The sequence below is a fragment of the Aythya ferina genome (genome assembly GCF_964211825.1).
Source record: "Aythya ferina genome assembly, chromosome: Z".
Classification (NCBI taxonomy): Eukaryota; Metazoa; Chordata; class Aves; order Anseriformes; family Anatidae; genus Aythya; species Aythya ferina.
In genome coordinates this window covers 17,958,177-17,972,199 of record NC_140299.1, presented here as the reverse complement: position 1 = coordinate 17,972,199, position 14,023 = coordinate 17,958,177, and the positions used below count along the sequence as shown (strand labels likewise).

The window sequence follows — 14,023 nt, the reverse complement described above, 5'->3', positions numbered from 1 at the left end:
ATCGGTCAGCAGGTGGTGAGCAATTGCATTGTGCATCACTTGTTTGTACACATTATTATTATTAGTACTATTATCATCATTGTACTATTATGATTATTGTTATTATTATTATTGTTATTATTATTTTCCTGTCTTATTAAACTGTCTTTATCTCAACTCACGGGCTTCACTTTCCCGTTTCTCTCCCCCGTCCCAGAGAGGGAGAGGGGAGAGTGAGCGAATGGCTGTATGGTGTAAATCTGCCGGGTTAAACCACGACAGATTGTAAGGTATCTTAGATGTATGTAAATTCTGCTGGGTAAATAATGTGTTTTATTTGTTGGGAACTTTGAAGTCTTCTTTTTTTTCATGAAGAATTTTGATGCTTCCAGAATTCTCAATTCATCACTACCAGGAAAAGATCTGATTAGTTATATGCAGCACAGCTACACTTACCACCATCAAGATGAATCACTAACCTCATTCAGCATTTACACTGGAGTCTTGAAAATCACTTTAGATTTCCAATGTCAGGATACTCAAAAGACTAATTATGGTACCTGTTTTTTTTTTTTTTTTTTTTTTTTTTTTTTTTTTGATATATTTTGTATTTGTGAACAATTTTACCTGTCATAACACACCATGGATAAAAGGTGGTGTTCAACAATGAAGCATTCACTTCTAAAGGAATGTAACTAAAGCTGGTCATATCATCTTGTACAATTTCAGCTTAAGCCTAGTTCTGGAGTACTCTGAGTACGTTAGTGAAAGGGGAATGAAGTTTAATATCTTTTTTTAAAATTGTTTTTAAATATATACATATATAATATAATCCCATTGGCACTAATCTTTTGTCTCTTGCAAACTGTTGCACTCAGTTTTACTCCTATGTTTCAAAAACTATAGCAACAATAATCAACTCTACCAGTGTCAGCATGCTCATTGTCAAGAACCCCTACATCCTAGATCAAAAAAACACCCAAGTCCTAGGAAAGTGGTTGGAGGAAAAGAAGGGCTTAGCTCAAACCTCACAAAGTAACTTCAAAGTGGCGTGCATGTTAGAGAACCATAACGAAGATGTGTGTGCATATAAATATATATATATATATGAATGTATGTATAAAATAAATGAACAGCAGCAACTTCCTCTAGCCTCTTTAAAAAGAAATTTAACAAATACTCTTTTGAATATTGCCATTATCTTAGCTGAAGAACCAAAGAAACTCTGCTCTATGTGAAACTGGTTCTAGTTACAAGTGGTATGGATTAACATAAAGCAGCTTCACAGATTAGGCTTCCAAAAATCATGACAGGTATTTAATGTTTATCAGTCATTACATTGGGCTACATAATTTCAAAAATCAAGTTGTGCATCTGCTGCATTAGATACTCAGGCACTTTTCTATTTTAATGCTGACAACTATCTCACAAAGCTTGAAGACAAAATAAGATCTTCCTGATCTTCACTTGCAAAACACAAAAGGAAGAAAAAAAAAGTCATCGAATAGCCTTTCTTGTTACCGCCTCATTAGTAAGGACTGCATACTTAGCTTTGCTGAAATACAAAGAGATGCAGGATACTGGACTGTTAAGATTCTAGTTTGGTGCACTTTGGTGTTCCTGGAGGAATGTAGGCTCCACTGCACAATGCAGCATTCAAAATTCAATAGGAAGATGAATTGAAGTAATAGTTCTTGTCTGTGGTAGGAAAACAGCAACATCAGCCAACTGGTTGATTACACTGAAACTGGGTCAAAAACAATGGTTTAAACAAATGTTAGCCAGCATATAGGGCAGCTGGTTAAAACTGAAACAAGTATATAAGCAAGTCCAGACAACATAAGGTAGTTTTATGCCTTCTTTTTGCTAAAATGCAGTGGATAGCACTTCCACCATTCTTGAGCTCTGTGTGAAGAGAGTTCAGCTGTTTCTTTTGTGAGAGTTGGTTAGGATAAAATTCTAAGTTGCATGTGAATAAGGTGTACCCTTCCCCCACTTTGTAATAAATTTCTCTGATCGTCTGTTGATACCACAATTTGTTAACTACAATTTAAAGGAAAAAATAAATAAATCAAAAGCTGCGGACATGTAACAGCAAGGATTCCAAACAATGTTGTACATTAATATAATTAATGATTTAATGTCTTGTAACACAAACTGAGTTTAGACTATATATTCAATATTAAGTCTGAGATGCTATCACAGCATCTTTTGTCAGGCAACAGGAAACTTCAATGCAGATAAATATGCAACCAGCAATAAAATATCTATCTATCTATCTATAGATATATATAGATATATATAGATATATAATTAGTGTATGCTGATGCTGTGTGAGGCACCTGACACTCTTTGGATTTAAATTTGTGAATATTTAACTGGTTTAGTTTCATGCTGGAAGAGCACCACAGAGAAATAATTATAATCTCAGTCTTTTGGAGTAAGCCTCCTGTATATTCAACACAAAACCACTGGTTTATATTGAAGTTATTCTATCCTCTTATTCTGGAACAATGTCAATATTGATTTGAGCAGAAAGGAGCTTATGTAATATATTTATGAAGAATTGTGTCAATTATAGTCAAATGTTAATTTTTGTATATCACACTGCTATTCATCCAATAGATTTATCTTGTATATAATGAGAAAAATACACTTATATTGAGAGTTTTTACATGCAGAGTTGATAAGTTTAAACAAGATATTGAATATAAAATTACCCTGAAAGATAAACCACAATCTTTCTTTAAAGTTGCAGCTGATTTTGAACATTCCTTCTGACAGATTCCTAATGCAGCAAATTTTTACAAGTATGAACACCCCAAATCTCTTCTCTATATAGGGAAGTTTGTAACAGGTTCAATTGGAGACATCAAAAACATTTTAAATAGACATCACAAGATGCATCTGTAGTTTAAAGGTCAAATTTATTAGGAGATTAAGAGATGTATTATACTTGGACTATAAATACAGCACAGCTGACTTTATTCACATTCAGAGACAGCCAATGCCAACTTATTTTGTAGACACCCTTGTTCTTTTGTTCCAAGAAAAGTTTGCCCCATAAGACTTGGATTTAGGTTTTGGAACCTTCTTCTCTTCAACATCATAGTTCCAGCCTGGAGGTTGTGGGGGAAATGGTCAGGGGCAGGGGTAAGGAAAAAAAAAGAGAGAATTTTAAATATTCACAGCATACAATATAGAGCAAATGCAACTTAAACCTTTTAACTTTAGTATCTTTTTCTCCAGATAGGCATCCACTAGGTTCTTCCTTTGTAGCTGGCAGCAGAGAATACAGAAATGCCATGCATGTGACACATGCTTGTTCTCAAAATTGAGATACTTCACCATACTGCATACCTCAACCTTCAATACTCCTCCAGAAACCTTGACAGTCATCAGTGAAAAGCTCAACAGGGAACACCAACCATTTCTGTATGCAGCCCTGCAAGATCATGACTTCACAAGCTTTATAGCATTTATGTTACTCTATACAAGCTCTATAACATCTACGTTACTCTATAGCATCACACGGGCAGTCTGTGTATGCTGGGACAGGAAATGAAATAGCTAGGAAAGAAAAAAAGGTGAAGTGATATAAAAAATAGCATACAGGAGACCAATACAATAACTTTGGGAGTGAATGGAGACATTGGAGATAATGGATATTGAAGAAAAAAACAGAAAGGTGGGAGGACCAAAGTAAGGAATAGCAAAGAAAAAAAAAGTCAACATTAAAAGGGAGTATAATACTTAACCTTTTTACAAGAACATAAAAAAATTAGTAGTAAAAGAGAAGGGAATGAAGTGATAGAAGACAAGTAAATTATGTGATAGTTAAGCCAGAGAAATGCTAAAAAATGTCAGAAAAGAAGAGGTGGAGATATTAGTGTTTATGTAAATCAAAATGCAAATTGGTTGCAGCCTCCAGGTGCCTGGAAAGTTGCCAGGGCAGCACTCAGTATTCCAAAGTTTGGTCTCTTTAACTGCAACATTTCACTCAAAGTTGAAATTCTTGAGTTGAAGCTAGAAGTGGATAAGAATCCAGTTTTAACTGCTACTAATAAGATGATGCATTTCTTCAGTTTTAAAACAAGAACTTGGTAAATCTGAAAAGGCTTAACATGTATCTGAAAATCTACATTTGTTAAGATATTCACAGAAAACACTCAAAATGCATCTACACATCAAAACATGTTTTTTTAGATGCACATGTTGCCTTGTCATTGTGCCTCAATTTTGTGTATTCACAAATGCCAAGATTTTCTTTGTTTATTAGGTTGAACCAATGTTAATTTCCAAGTTAACTATTCTCCATAAGAAATACTGGAATAGGGGTGAGGTTTTAAAAACATATTCTTTCCATGTGTGAGAGCACTGACTTTTGCCTACTACTCTGATTAACAAATTAAGATTGAGTGAGCAGCCAGGACTACATTCAGAGACAGACTGTGGTATTGCAACATTCGGCATTGTAACACCTAACACTGAAGCACTTGGTTGCTAGAATGGAATCTACAGCCCCAAGTTATTGCTTCATGTTTTTATACACTAGATAGAGAGGCACTGAATACCTCCAAAAGAGATTTGCAACTGCCAGCACAATGACTTGGCCTGCCATAGCTATCCAAAATCCACAAAGTTAGTTACATCTACCTTTGGATTGCAATAGACAGCCATATGTGATAAGGTTTCACACTCTGGAACATGCTCCTTGAGTTAGGAACTGTCAATTGTTCACAACAATGAGCAGAGGTCAGTTTTATAAAAATATTACAATGCTGTAAGAGATTATTTTTGCCCATAACTCTGCCATACAAACTAAGTGGATAGAAAGCAGATTTCACTGCCTGTGGAAGAACATCTTCTGGAAGAACATCCTCATCATGTGACGAAAGGTTACTCTGGAGTAGAAAAACTCTCTGTCCTTGTTACGAAAACTATGTTTATCAACAGTGATGTCAGACAGGACAAAAAAGAAATTTAGGTCTACAGGCTAACCTTTTAATTTCACCCAGTAATGAGTGCTCCCTCCTTATTTCAACTTCAGACCATCCTGAGCAGTCATATTTTGGACAGAGATCTCTCCTGTTACTGTATTCTGTGCTCTTATTCCTACTAAAGAAGATGCTTCAGAAAGGACAGGCACAAAGACAGCTTGCCTGAGGTTTCTTAAGTCCTTCAGTGAGAACTGTATCAAAATCATATCCCAATCTTATAAAAAATGTCTGCAATAATCCAGGATTTGCAGAAGCTAAACGTGAGGTTTTCAAGGAATTTTGTTAAGCAAAATTTGGGTAATTCTTACTGAAAGGACAGAAAAGTTAACTGTGTTCCCAGACTTAGACGTATTTCAACAATATCAGTTCAGAAGTTGTGCCATTCTAAAGGAGTGCCTATGTTCCTCTTTTCTTTCTAAAACCACATTTGTAAAATTTTTATTTCCAGCTGCATCTGATACTGAAGCTACTACTACAGAAAATATGATGCACATAACATACATATAATCCTATGCCACCTTAATTTAGGTAACACAGTACCTGCAGAAAATTTTCATATATCTCATGGTAAAATTATGGGTGCAAATTAAGTAAATATTGAACTACTATACATCACTGTAGTTTAGTTGGTAAAATTTCTTTGTAGCTTTCTGCACAATGGAGATTCATTACTAATTCAGTGAATGCATAGATTTCCTACACTGAACATATGGAGTATTTAACTTGAATATGCATACCAAAAGGGTAAAATATATCATGTCCAAAGAGATAACATAACTACCTCATTAACATAATGGCCAGGATTCAGTTTTTTTTCTTACAAACTGAATTTCCTAATAAATAGCATTAACAATACACAAGTGTAAGTAAAGCAACACCAGATTTTCTGTAATTTCTTATTATTTGCAAAACATTACAGAATACTATTAAGAAAATCACAATTTATATATCCAATGCAAATATGATGATCCTATTTATTTCTTAATGAATACGGTTTATTTTTCAATGCAGTTAAGACCATTAAGTGTAAAAATGATCCCCTCTAAGAGCAACAGGGAAATTACATGTACCAGACTTTAAGAAGCGCTAATAAACTGCACTGGTTTGAATGGTTTAGCTTTTTAACTGTGAAAGTTAATGGATTCCTATTTTTATGGGTGCATAGTAGAAATCAACTAACAACTTTATACAATTTAGTCCGATTAAGAAATTTTACTCTTTAATTACCCTCGACTAAATATAGATGAAAGCTGCACACCACTGGAAAAACTGCTGAAGAAGCTGTATTCCCCATGTGTGTTATTCCTGGCTTTAACTCAGTGCTACTAATTCATCACTTCCATGAGGACTAAGCATCAAGCTAAATCTATCATACATCATAAACGTAATACACACCATTTTTTTCAGCAAAGGCAATGGCATCTTCTTTAGTAGCGAAAGTAAGAACCATGTTGGATAACGGATCAGCTCTGTAAGAAATCAGATGACAAATTCTAAGAACAGTTGAAATAAAAAATACTTGTATATGTATCTCAAGTGCTAGCCAAAGGCTATATTACACAAGTCATTGTGGTATACCACCTCAAAAGCAGCCTGAATTTCAGCCATTCAAAATCCCTAACATTTTTAATTAGTTCCAGGATTAACATTTACATTGTGGACAATATTGTTTCCACTTTTCAGTTTGTTAAAATTCCCTCCTAACTTTCTGCTGAAATTAATGTTTTAAGGTTTTTTACTCAATAAATATGTCTAACTACCTGCTGAATTTATAATAAATGCACTGCAACAATCTTTTTGATTCTGAAATCTGTGTGCACATTTTCTTTTTGGGTGACTGGGAGGCTTACAGCAATTTTGAACAATTCATGGAGGCCAGAAGTCTGAGAGTAGCTAATGGGAGAATAATCTTATACAGAAGAGAGAATAATTTCAAACTGAACAGAGCAGGAATTAATCAAAGACTGAAAAGATGTGAACAAATTCATAGTTCAGATTTGGCTGAAGTCACATGGCCACCAAAAATTATTCCAGTACTTCACTTAGATCTCAGGCCACCACTGAAAACAAAGTTCAGAAACTCAAACTGCTAGCTAAGTAATTACACAGTGGTTATTTTCAAATTATCAGCCATTCTCAACCACATTTCTGAAAGGAAGGAAATAAGCAAAATGCTTTTGGAAACAAATTAAAATTTCAGTAAAAAACACTCCCTTATTTGTTGCTATAAAAGCTTAACTTAAAAGCAATGACAAAGGTTTAAAAAAGAAGGACTTTAAAAATTAATCCACAGGACTCTTGTAGACATAAGATAGGGGCCATAGGAGCGCAATGATTGCATAATGCTTCCAAGAGCCAGCCACCACACATGAGCCTGGGAGACAACTGCAAGACAAGACCAAATTGCAACGAACTATTGAAGGAGCTGCCTCTGACTGCTCTCTCTTTGAAGCTATATGGGTAAATGAAGAGAAAAAGCAACCAAAGGAACACTGAACTCTACAATAAAGGACAAAGCCTGTGACTGGCAGAGGGGGAAGGGAAGAGGGGGAATCTAGCTTCCAGCAAAGACAACAATGTAATTTTATCTGATGTACACATGGAAAAATGGAGTTCACTATACATCCAATATATTCCCCAAGAAAAAAAAAAGAATAACAGGATAAAGGCAGAAATTACACTTTGACATGCCACTGTGATGGGCTTTCTTAAAAACATGTAAAGATTTATCTTACAAAGGCAGTACAGAGAATTAGGGACTATGAATTAGTCCATTGTGTGATCAGAGGAGAATCATGCAACCAAGTAAATTGCAATATTGTGACAGCTTTTGCTTATTGGTCATCTCTTCTGTGATTGAGGTTGGAAAAATCTAGTCAACTCACTACTAAGTGGGAAACAAAGAAGTTTCATTTTGATGTGTAGCGAGGAACTTGTACCTCTTCAGTACTGAAAGTTTAGTGAAAAACTTCCACGACAGAGGCAGTTTGGAAATGAGGACTGTGCAGAATTGGTGTGTTCTGCTCTCTGGTAAGATCATCCATCATACAGCTTTTTGGTTTCTTTTACATGTGCAATCCATGTATTTAAATTTGAGACAATCTGTGAACAAATGCTAGAGTTCAGAACAGCCTGCTGGATGTCCTGGTGGTAGTAACAATGCCACAGCATTTCCTATGCTCTAGGCTATCTATCAGAGATTACAAATTGGGATTCTAAATTTTGTTCTTTTTCTGAGATTCTGTACAATGGAAACCATATGATTCCTGCGTTTCTTTGTTTATAGCTTCGTATTAGGGAGGTACTCAAGAACTACCCGTAAGTATTCTTGTAACCAAAGTTCCCAACTAAAAAAAAAAAAAAAGCCATTAATCTATTTTATTCAGATCTACAACTGGATAATTAGCATTGCAAAAACTACAACCAAGAAGAGATGACAATGACAAAAAAAAAAAAAGCACACAAAAAGAGAAATGAGATTGTAAAATCACAGAAATACAGAAAAGACCTATAGTAAATAAGCAAGTGTATGGAGTTCAGGAGAAAAGTACTCACCAATAATTATATCACATTATTCAAAAGGAAAGAGTAAATGCAGATTCCCACCCAAGAAATAACTTGTCTAGAGAAGTTAAAGTCAGATGAAAACTAAAGGGGAATTGAGGAAAAGTTCAATTCAACCTGAACTATAAAGCTGGTGTTACTGGCACCGGTTACAGTACTCTAATCTGTGCAGGGGTATAAATGGACTGGACACTGGTGGCTACACACTTTGGGAGCTCACAAGACAGAACACAAAAGTGCATTGCATGTCAACAGTCTATCAGTTAATTTAGGCCACTGTGAAACAACAGCCATTGCTTGCTAAACATGGTGGCTACTTGCAGTAGTGGAATCATCCAAGCCATAACTGTTTTAAAGCACTGAAATCTTATCTTGAACCAGGCATTTTAGTATGCTTAAGATGAGATGGTGAAAAACCCCACAAATTACTTAAGATGGGGTCATTGTTGTATGCAAGCTTGAAGTGTTAAAACAGGTATTTTAACAGGGTATTTCAATACAATTGATATCTTAATTCGTAATTAAGATTTCTTCCTCATCTAGTCACAGTTCATCTTTGCTTCCGTAACTCCTTTGCAATAACAATACAGCCAAGACGTTACAGGTTGTAAGCCTCAATATTTTACGGAAAACCAAAATAATAGGATGACTTGATTCCAGTTATTTTAAACTAATATTTCACAACATTTGTATTAAAAAAAAATAATAGATCAATCTGGTCATAGATGTATTTACTACACCTTAGGGAAAAAAATGTATTCCCAAATTACTTCATATGTATTTATTTATTTATTTATTTATTATCAGAATTTTGTGTTCTTTGATTGTAAATGCCATTATGATTGCAGCCACACACTTCCAGTACACATTGCATCCATTCTGCAGTTTGAAAGTTAATTTCCAGTGTTTAACTTTTGTTTATGGATAATAATTAACTTTCCTGATAATGCCTCTACAAGACAGCTTCATAACAAGATTCAGTATCATCAGAAAAATTGCTGTCCAGTTTACAGGAATTCTAACCACATTATAAAATGTAGGTAGTACATTTATTTAGAAAAAAAAAAGTACATCTAAGTTATACTTACATCTCTAAATTGTAGCATTACTCCTTTTCTGGATTTCAGTGTATTTAAGATTTTTTACTACTCCTAATGGCAACATTGAAACAAACTCATTTTTTTTTTTAATAATTTGTTAAAAATTAACTGTAGCTCTTCATTTCAGATCTTATGTAACTTAAAAAAAAATAGAGAAGCTAGATATCATTAGTTTATGTTTAAACAAATGTTAAATTTGGCATGCAACTGACAGTTGAGAAGGGATTCACTGTTTCAGGTACCTAATAGCCTTCTTTTCTTGATGCTGGCATACAGTAACATCAGCACAAATGTCATAGTTGAAATTTTTGTTTAACACTTACCAAACTCTTCCAAATGATTTCATGAGATAAAATCAGTTTTTACACAATCATTAATCATACAACCAACAAAGTCAATCACTGTAAGCAGTATTAAAGCTAGTATATTTACAGGTAGGAAGAAAATTTCAGACTTAAAATTTACATGACTAGTTAAGAGCCAAATATAGAAGAAAAGTATCTGAAAATTCAGTAACTACTCACGTAGATGCCCAACCCATCAGAGGGTTCTCCCAGCGCTCCCTGTTATCAAATTCCATCTTCCATTTCTTCGTGTTGTTAACTCCTGCCTGCATCGCATTACGCGCTGGAACAAAAATGTGAACTTTCCTGGTTTTGATGTGCTCATCTGGAACACCAGTTAAAGAAGTGATATCCTGTGAAAAACATAATTGGACTTGTTAAAAAGGAATTCATGTAAAAGACAAGACTTCTAAAATAATACTCCTTATGCTTTTTACACAATTACATTCCTTTTTTTTTTTTTTTTTTTTTAATATAATTACAATAAGAGAAGTTCTGCAGAAATGTATGAGTCTAGCTTTATAAAGCTGAAGCAGACTCACATTGGGACTGCTCTCATCCTACTTCCCCTGGCTGAATTCGATTTAACATGGATCAGCTACCTGAACCTGCTCTTCTCCTGGCTACACAACTGATAGTGCCAGACAATAGGCAGGAGACATTCCCTCCAACTCTCAGACTACAGCTGTGACGGTAGGACTGCTCCAGCTTGTACCAGCTAAAGCACCCATAGAAATGTATCATGAACTCTTCTTTCCCCCTTAAACAAAGAATTAGAGCATAAACTGAAGCATCAACAAATCTGGAAATTTTACATTAACATTAGGAGCCTACAGCTAATACAAACTGGTCTATTCACCAAGATCCTGGTCAGCCATCTATCTCATGTAGTACAAATGCATGTATATATATATATATATATATATACACACACACATACATTTCTATATATATATATATGCAAACTTAAGCCCAAGTGAACACATTCATATAATCAAGATATATAGATAATCAAGAGGCAGCAACACCCAAAATGAATCGAAAAGGTATGCTTAGTATGAAGAAGCAGCAGAAGTTATCTTTTCCACAATACTCTATTCACTGTAGAGAAGGTTACCAGAACTCAGCTCTCTTATTTCTCTAACCATTAATTATTACATAAAGTTGACCTCTCCTCTTTAAAAAATAAGGCCAAGTGTGTTTCTAGCTCTGAATATCTGCTTTGAGAGTCACATCTTCCTGAGATTACTAGTTGATATTCAAGATCAAAAGATCAGTCAGGGCTCTTCATCTGACTTACTAACCCCCTCTCAGAGTGCAGACCTACTTTTTTTTTTTTTCACTCAAATTCAACATATGCAGATTATAAGGCTACCTAGTTTAGCACTATTCATTCTAGGCCAACAGTAAGGGCTCAGTCTTTTAAACTGAGTAATAACAACGCTCAGCAACCATTGGTGTCAGTTTGAGTACACGTCTTTTAAACAGGTGTTATACAGTAATTTGACATTTTTAAAGGGATGTTCTTCACTTATTTGCACCATTTGACACTGGTAACACTCATAGGTATTTTTATGAAGGGTAAAAGTATTCAGGAGATTCCACCCTTCACAAAAATGGCTTATAATGTGTTACATTGTCAGAAGTAGGATGCCCTCCTCAACTAAGGTTTGGCTTGTAAGCTTTCTACAAATAAACCTAACAAAGATAAAAACTGAAGGATCACAAAAAACGCCTAATTTTTTTTTTTTTTTTTTTTTTTTTTTTATGTTGAAGCTGACTCCAACACAGAGTAAGAAGGAAAAACCTCACTAGAATTGCCACAAAAAAATTACTCTCAGCAGCATCTGATAAAGTGAACTTTCTCTTTAAAAACTAAACAGTAATTACATAAAATTAACCTGTCAGTTCACCCTAGTACAGTAAAGAGAGTGAAATCAAACATCAAATCCTGAACTACTCCTGTTCCTTACATACTTAAAAGGCCAGTGGGAGCTCCTTGGTCTCCCTCCCCTCCTCTCTCCAGGAACAAGCTGTAAAGTGGTTAAAGTCCAAAATTGAGTAGCAGAACTCTGGGCATATTGAATTCATCACACCAGCAGTGGCATGACTTGAATGAAAAGGCAAACAAGTTTAGACAAAATACTGTGGCTTTACATGTCTGTAGCTACTAACTTTATGGGCTTTTGCTTTGTGGCAAACTTAAAAGCTCTTGGTGCTGTCACCATATAATCCTTTGAAATATGGCAAGTCTCATTTTTTGTTTTACTTTAGAAAATAGACTTTGGGAGATCAATCCCTCAAAACTGCAGCAGGGAGCATGTTTAAAGTGTTTGACTTGTATTCGCAATTAGAACAGAAGGCGACACAAACATGTAAACTGATTTTCCAAATTTTATATTTTCTATCCAGACTACCAAAAGGCAACTGTCAAAATATCTTAACAATTCCATTATAAATGCTTTCATTAGGATCAAGTAATGTTTATTTTTAAAATGAGTCTAGCAATGATATGAAATACTACCAATTACTGAACTGTTGCAACACACACAAGAAACACCTCCTGACGGACTGGCATTTCTGACTGCTGAAGCTTGAACCACAGTTTCAGAAGGAAATAGCTTCAAGTCTTCTTATTTGAGCTGGCAAACTGCTTTGTTTAACCATTTTTTTTTTTTTTTTTTACATGCAGTAAAAGTTTGGTGGGACTTCAATGCCTTGTATGTAATGCCTCCAAGCTTGCCTTTTATAGACCTGTACAAGTGTATTATCCTTTACATCTGTATTTTAACAAACACGTTTCTATTGAGAAAATGTACGAATATTCCCCAATATTTAATTTTCCCTTCTGAAATAATCTGGATCCTGCTACACTGATAGATTCTGGTTTAGTTAGCAATCAAATACCTCTACATTTGCAAGCTTGAAAATATTACAAAAACTTTTTTTTTCTTTTTTAAAAAGATATTATTTAACACAGCAACTTGTATGTCCATTATGGATTTTATGCTTCAGATTTACAGGTTTGTGAATTGCTTATGAATTCTCTGTGATTAAATACTATACTAACTACCATTATAGACGTATTACATTTTCTCTTTTGAAGCCTCCACACCAAAAACCCATAAAAACACTACATATTAGTGCATACAGAACACTACTTAAAAAAAAAAAAAAAAAAAAAAAAAAACAACAAACATTATTAAAAACCAGCAAATGCTATATATATGAGGTAACTGTGGTAAAGAAATGCCTAGACTTGTTCACCTAGATGAAAACAAAACCAATAACCCAGATAAATCCCAAGCTCCTTCAAGCCATGGTTTTTTGGGAACTTGTTTGGCTCCAAATCAAAGTTATTTTACTACTAATAATAGGATTCATCCCATAAAAAATCTTTTCAAGGTGAAAACTAAAACCTGCCTACTTTCAGAAACTAAAATATCTACATGATGTTGCTAGCTCTTCACACTTTGATTCATTATAGCTAAAGTTTCCATGCCTTCTGGGAATCTAGCAATTGTTTATTGATATCTTCCCCATTTTAAAGCTGGCAATTGAACAGACAGTTGTTAGGACAATGAGTTTCTGGTTTCTGAAGCCCAAGTTGTCCTGACATAAAATCACTGTTTTTGCTTGCTGTAGACATGTAAGGTACTGTAGCATAGCTGAGCTGTTGCCAAAGATATGGAATAAAAAGGCTTGGCATCTATCACATACTTGACACCTAAAGAGCACAGAAGCTCTAAAATTCCTATTCCCTGTAGGCGCACTCTTAGTCTAGACAAACTGATTTCTCACACTTTTAAAATGCATTACAACACTCTATTGTGATCATTTCATCCACACAGCTCCAGCTAGTGACAGAAGAACCTGTCCTTTAAGCGACATTTCAATGGGCTAAAGCTCCCGCTCCAAGATTCCATTAAAACAATATAATACTTGAAAAGAACTGTGCTGCACTGGGTTGAACTCTCTACTGTGTCTTCAGAGCTTTGTTCTGAGTTCAAGTTTTCATTGAAACTACCTGTGAACC

General features: G+C 34.7%; 1 protein-coding gene across 1 annotated transcript in view; it reads right to left on the bottom strand.

Annotated features, from left to right (window-relative positions):
- Positions 1–2,887: 2,887 nt before the first annotated feature.
- NDUFS4 (NADH:ubiquinone oxidoreductase subunit S4) overlaps positions 2,888–14,023 on the bottom strand; it is a 47,357-nt gene continuing 36,221 nt past the window's right edge. Inside the window, exons 3-5 of the mRNA XM_084503804.1 lie at positions 10,168–10,340; positions 6,375–6,448; positions 2,888–3,098 (exon numbers count right to left, since the gene is read on the bottom strand). Of these exons, the coding sequence (XP_084359930.1) occupies positions 2,995–3,098; positions 6,375–6,448; positions 10,168–10,340 (351 nt within the window). The 3' untranslated portion in view covers positions 2,888–2,994. The remainder of the gene's footprint in view (positions 3,099–6,374; positions 6,449–10,167; positions 10,341–14,023) is intronic.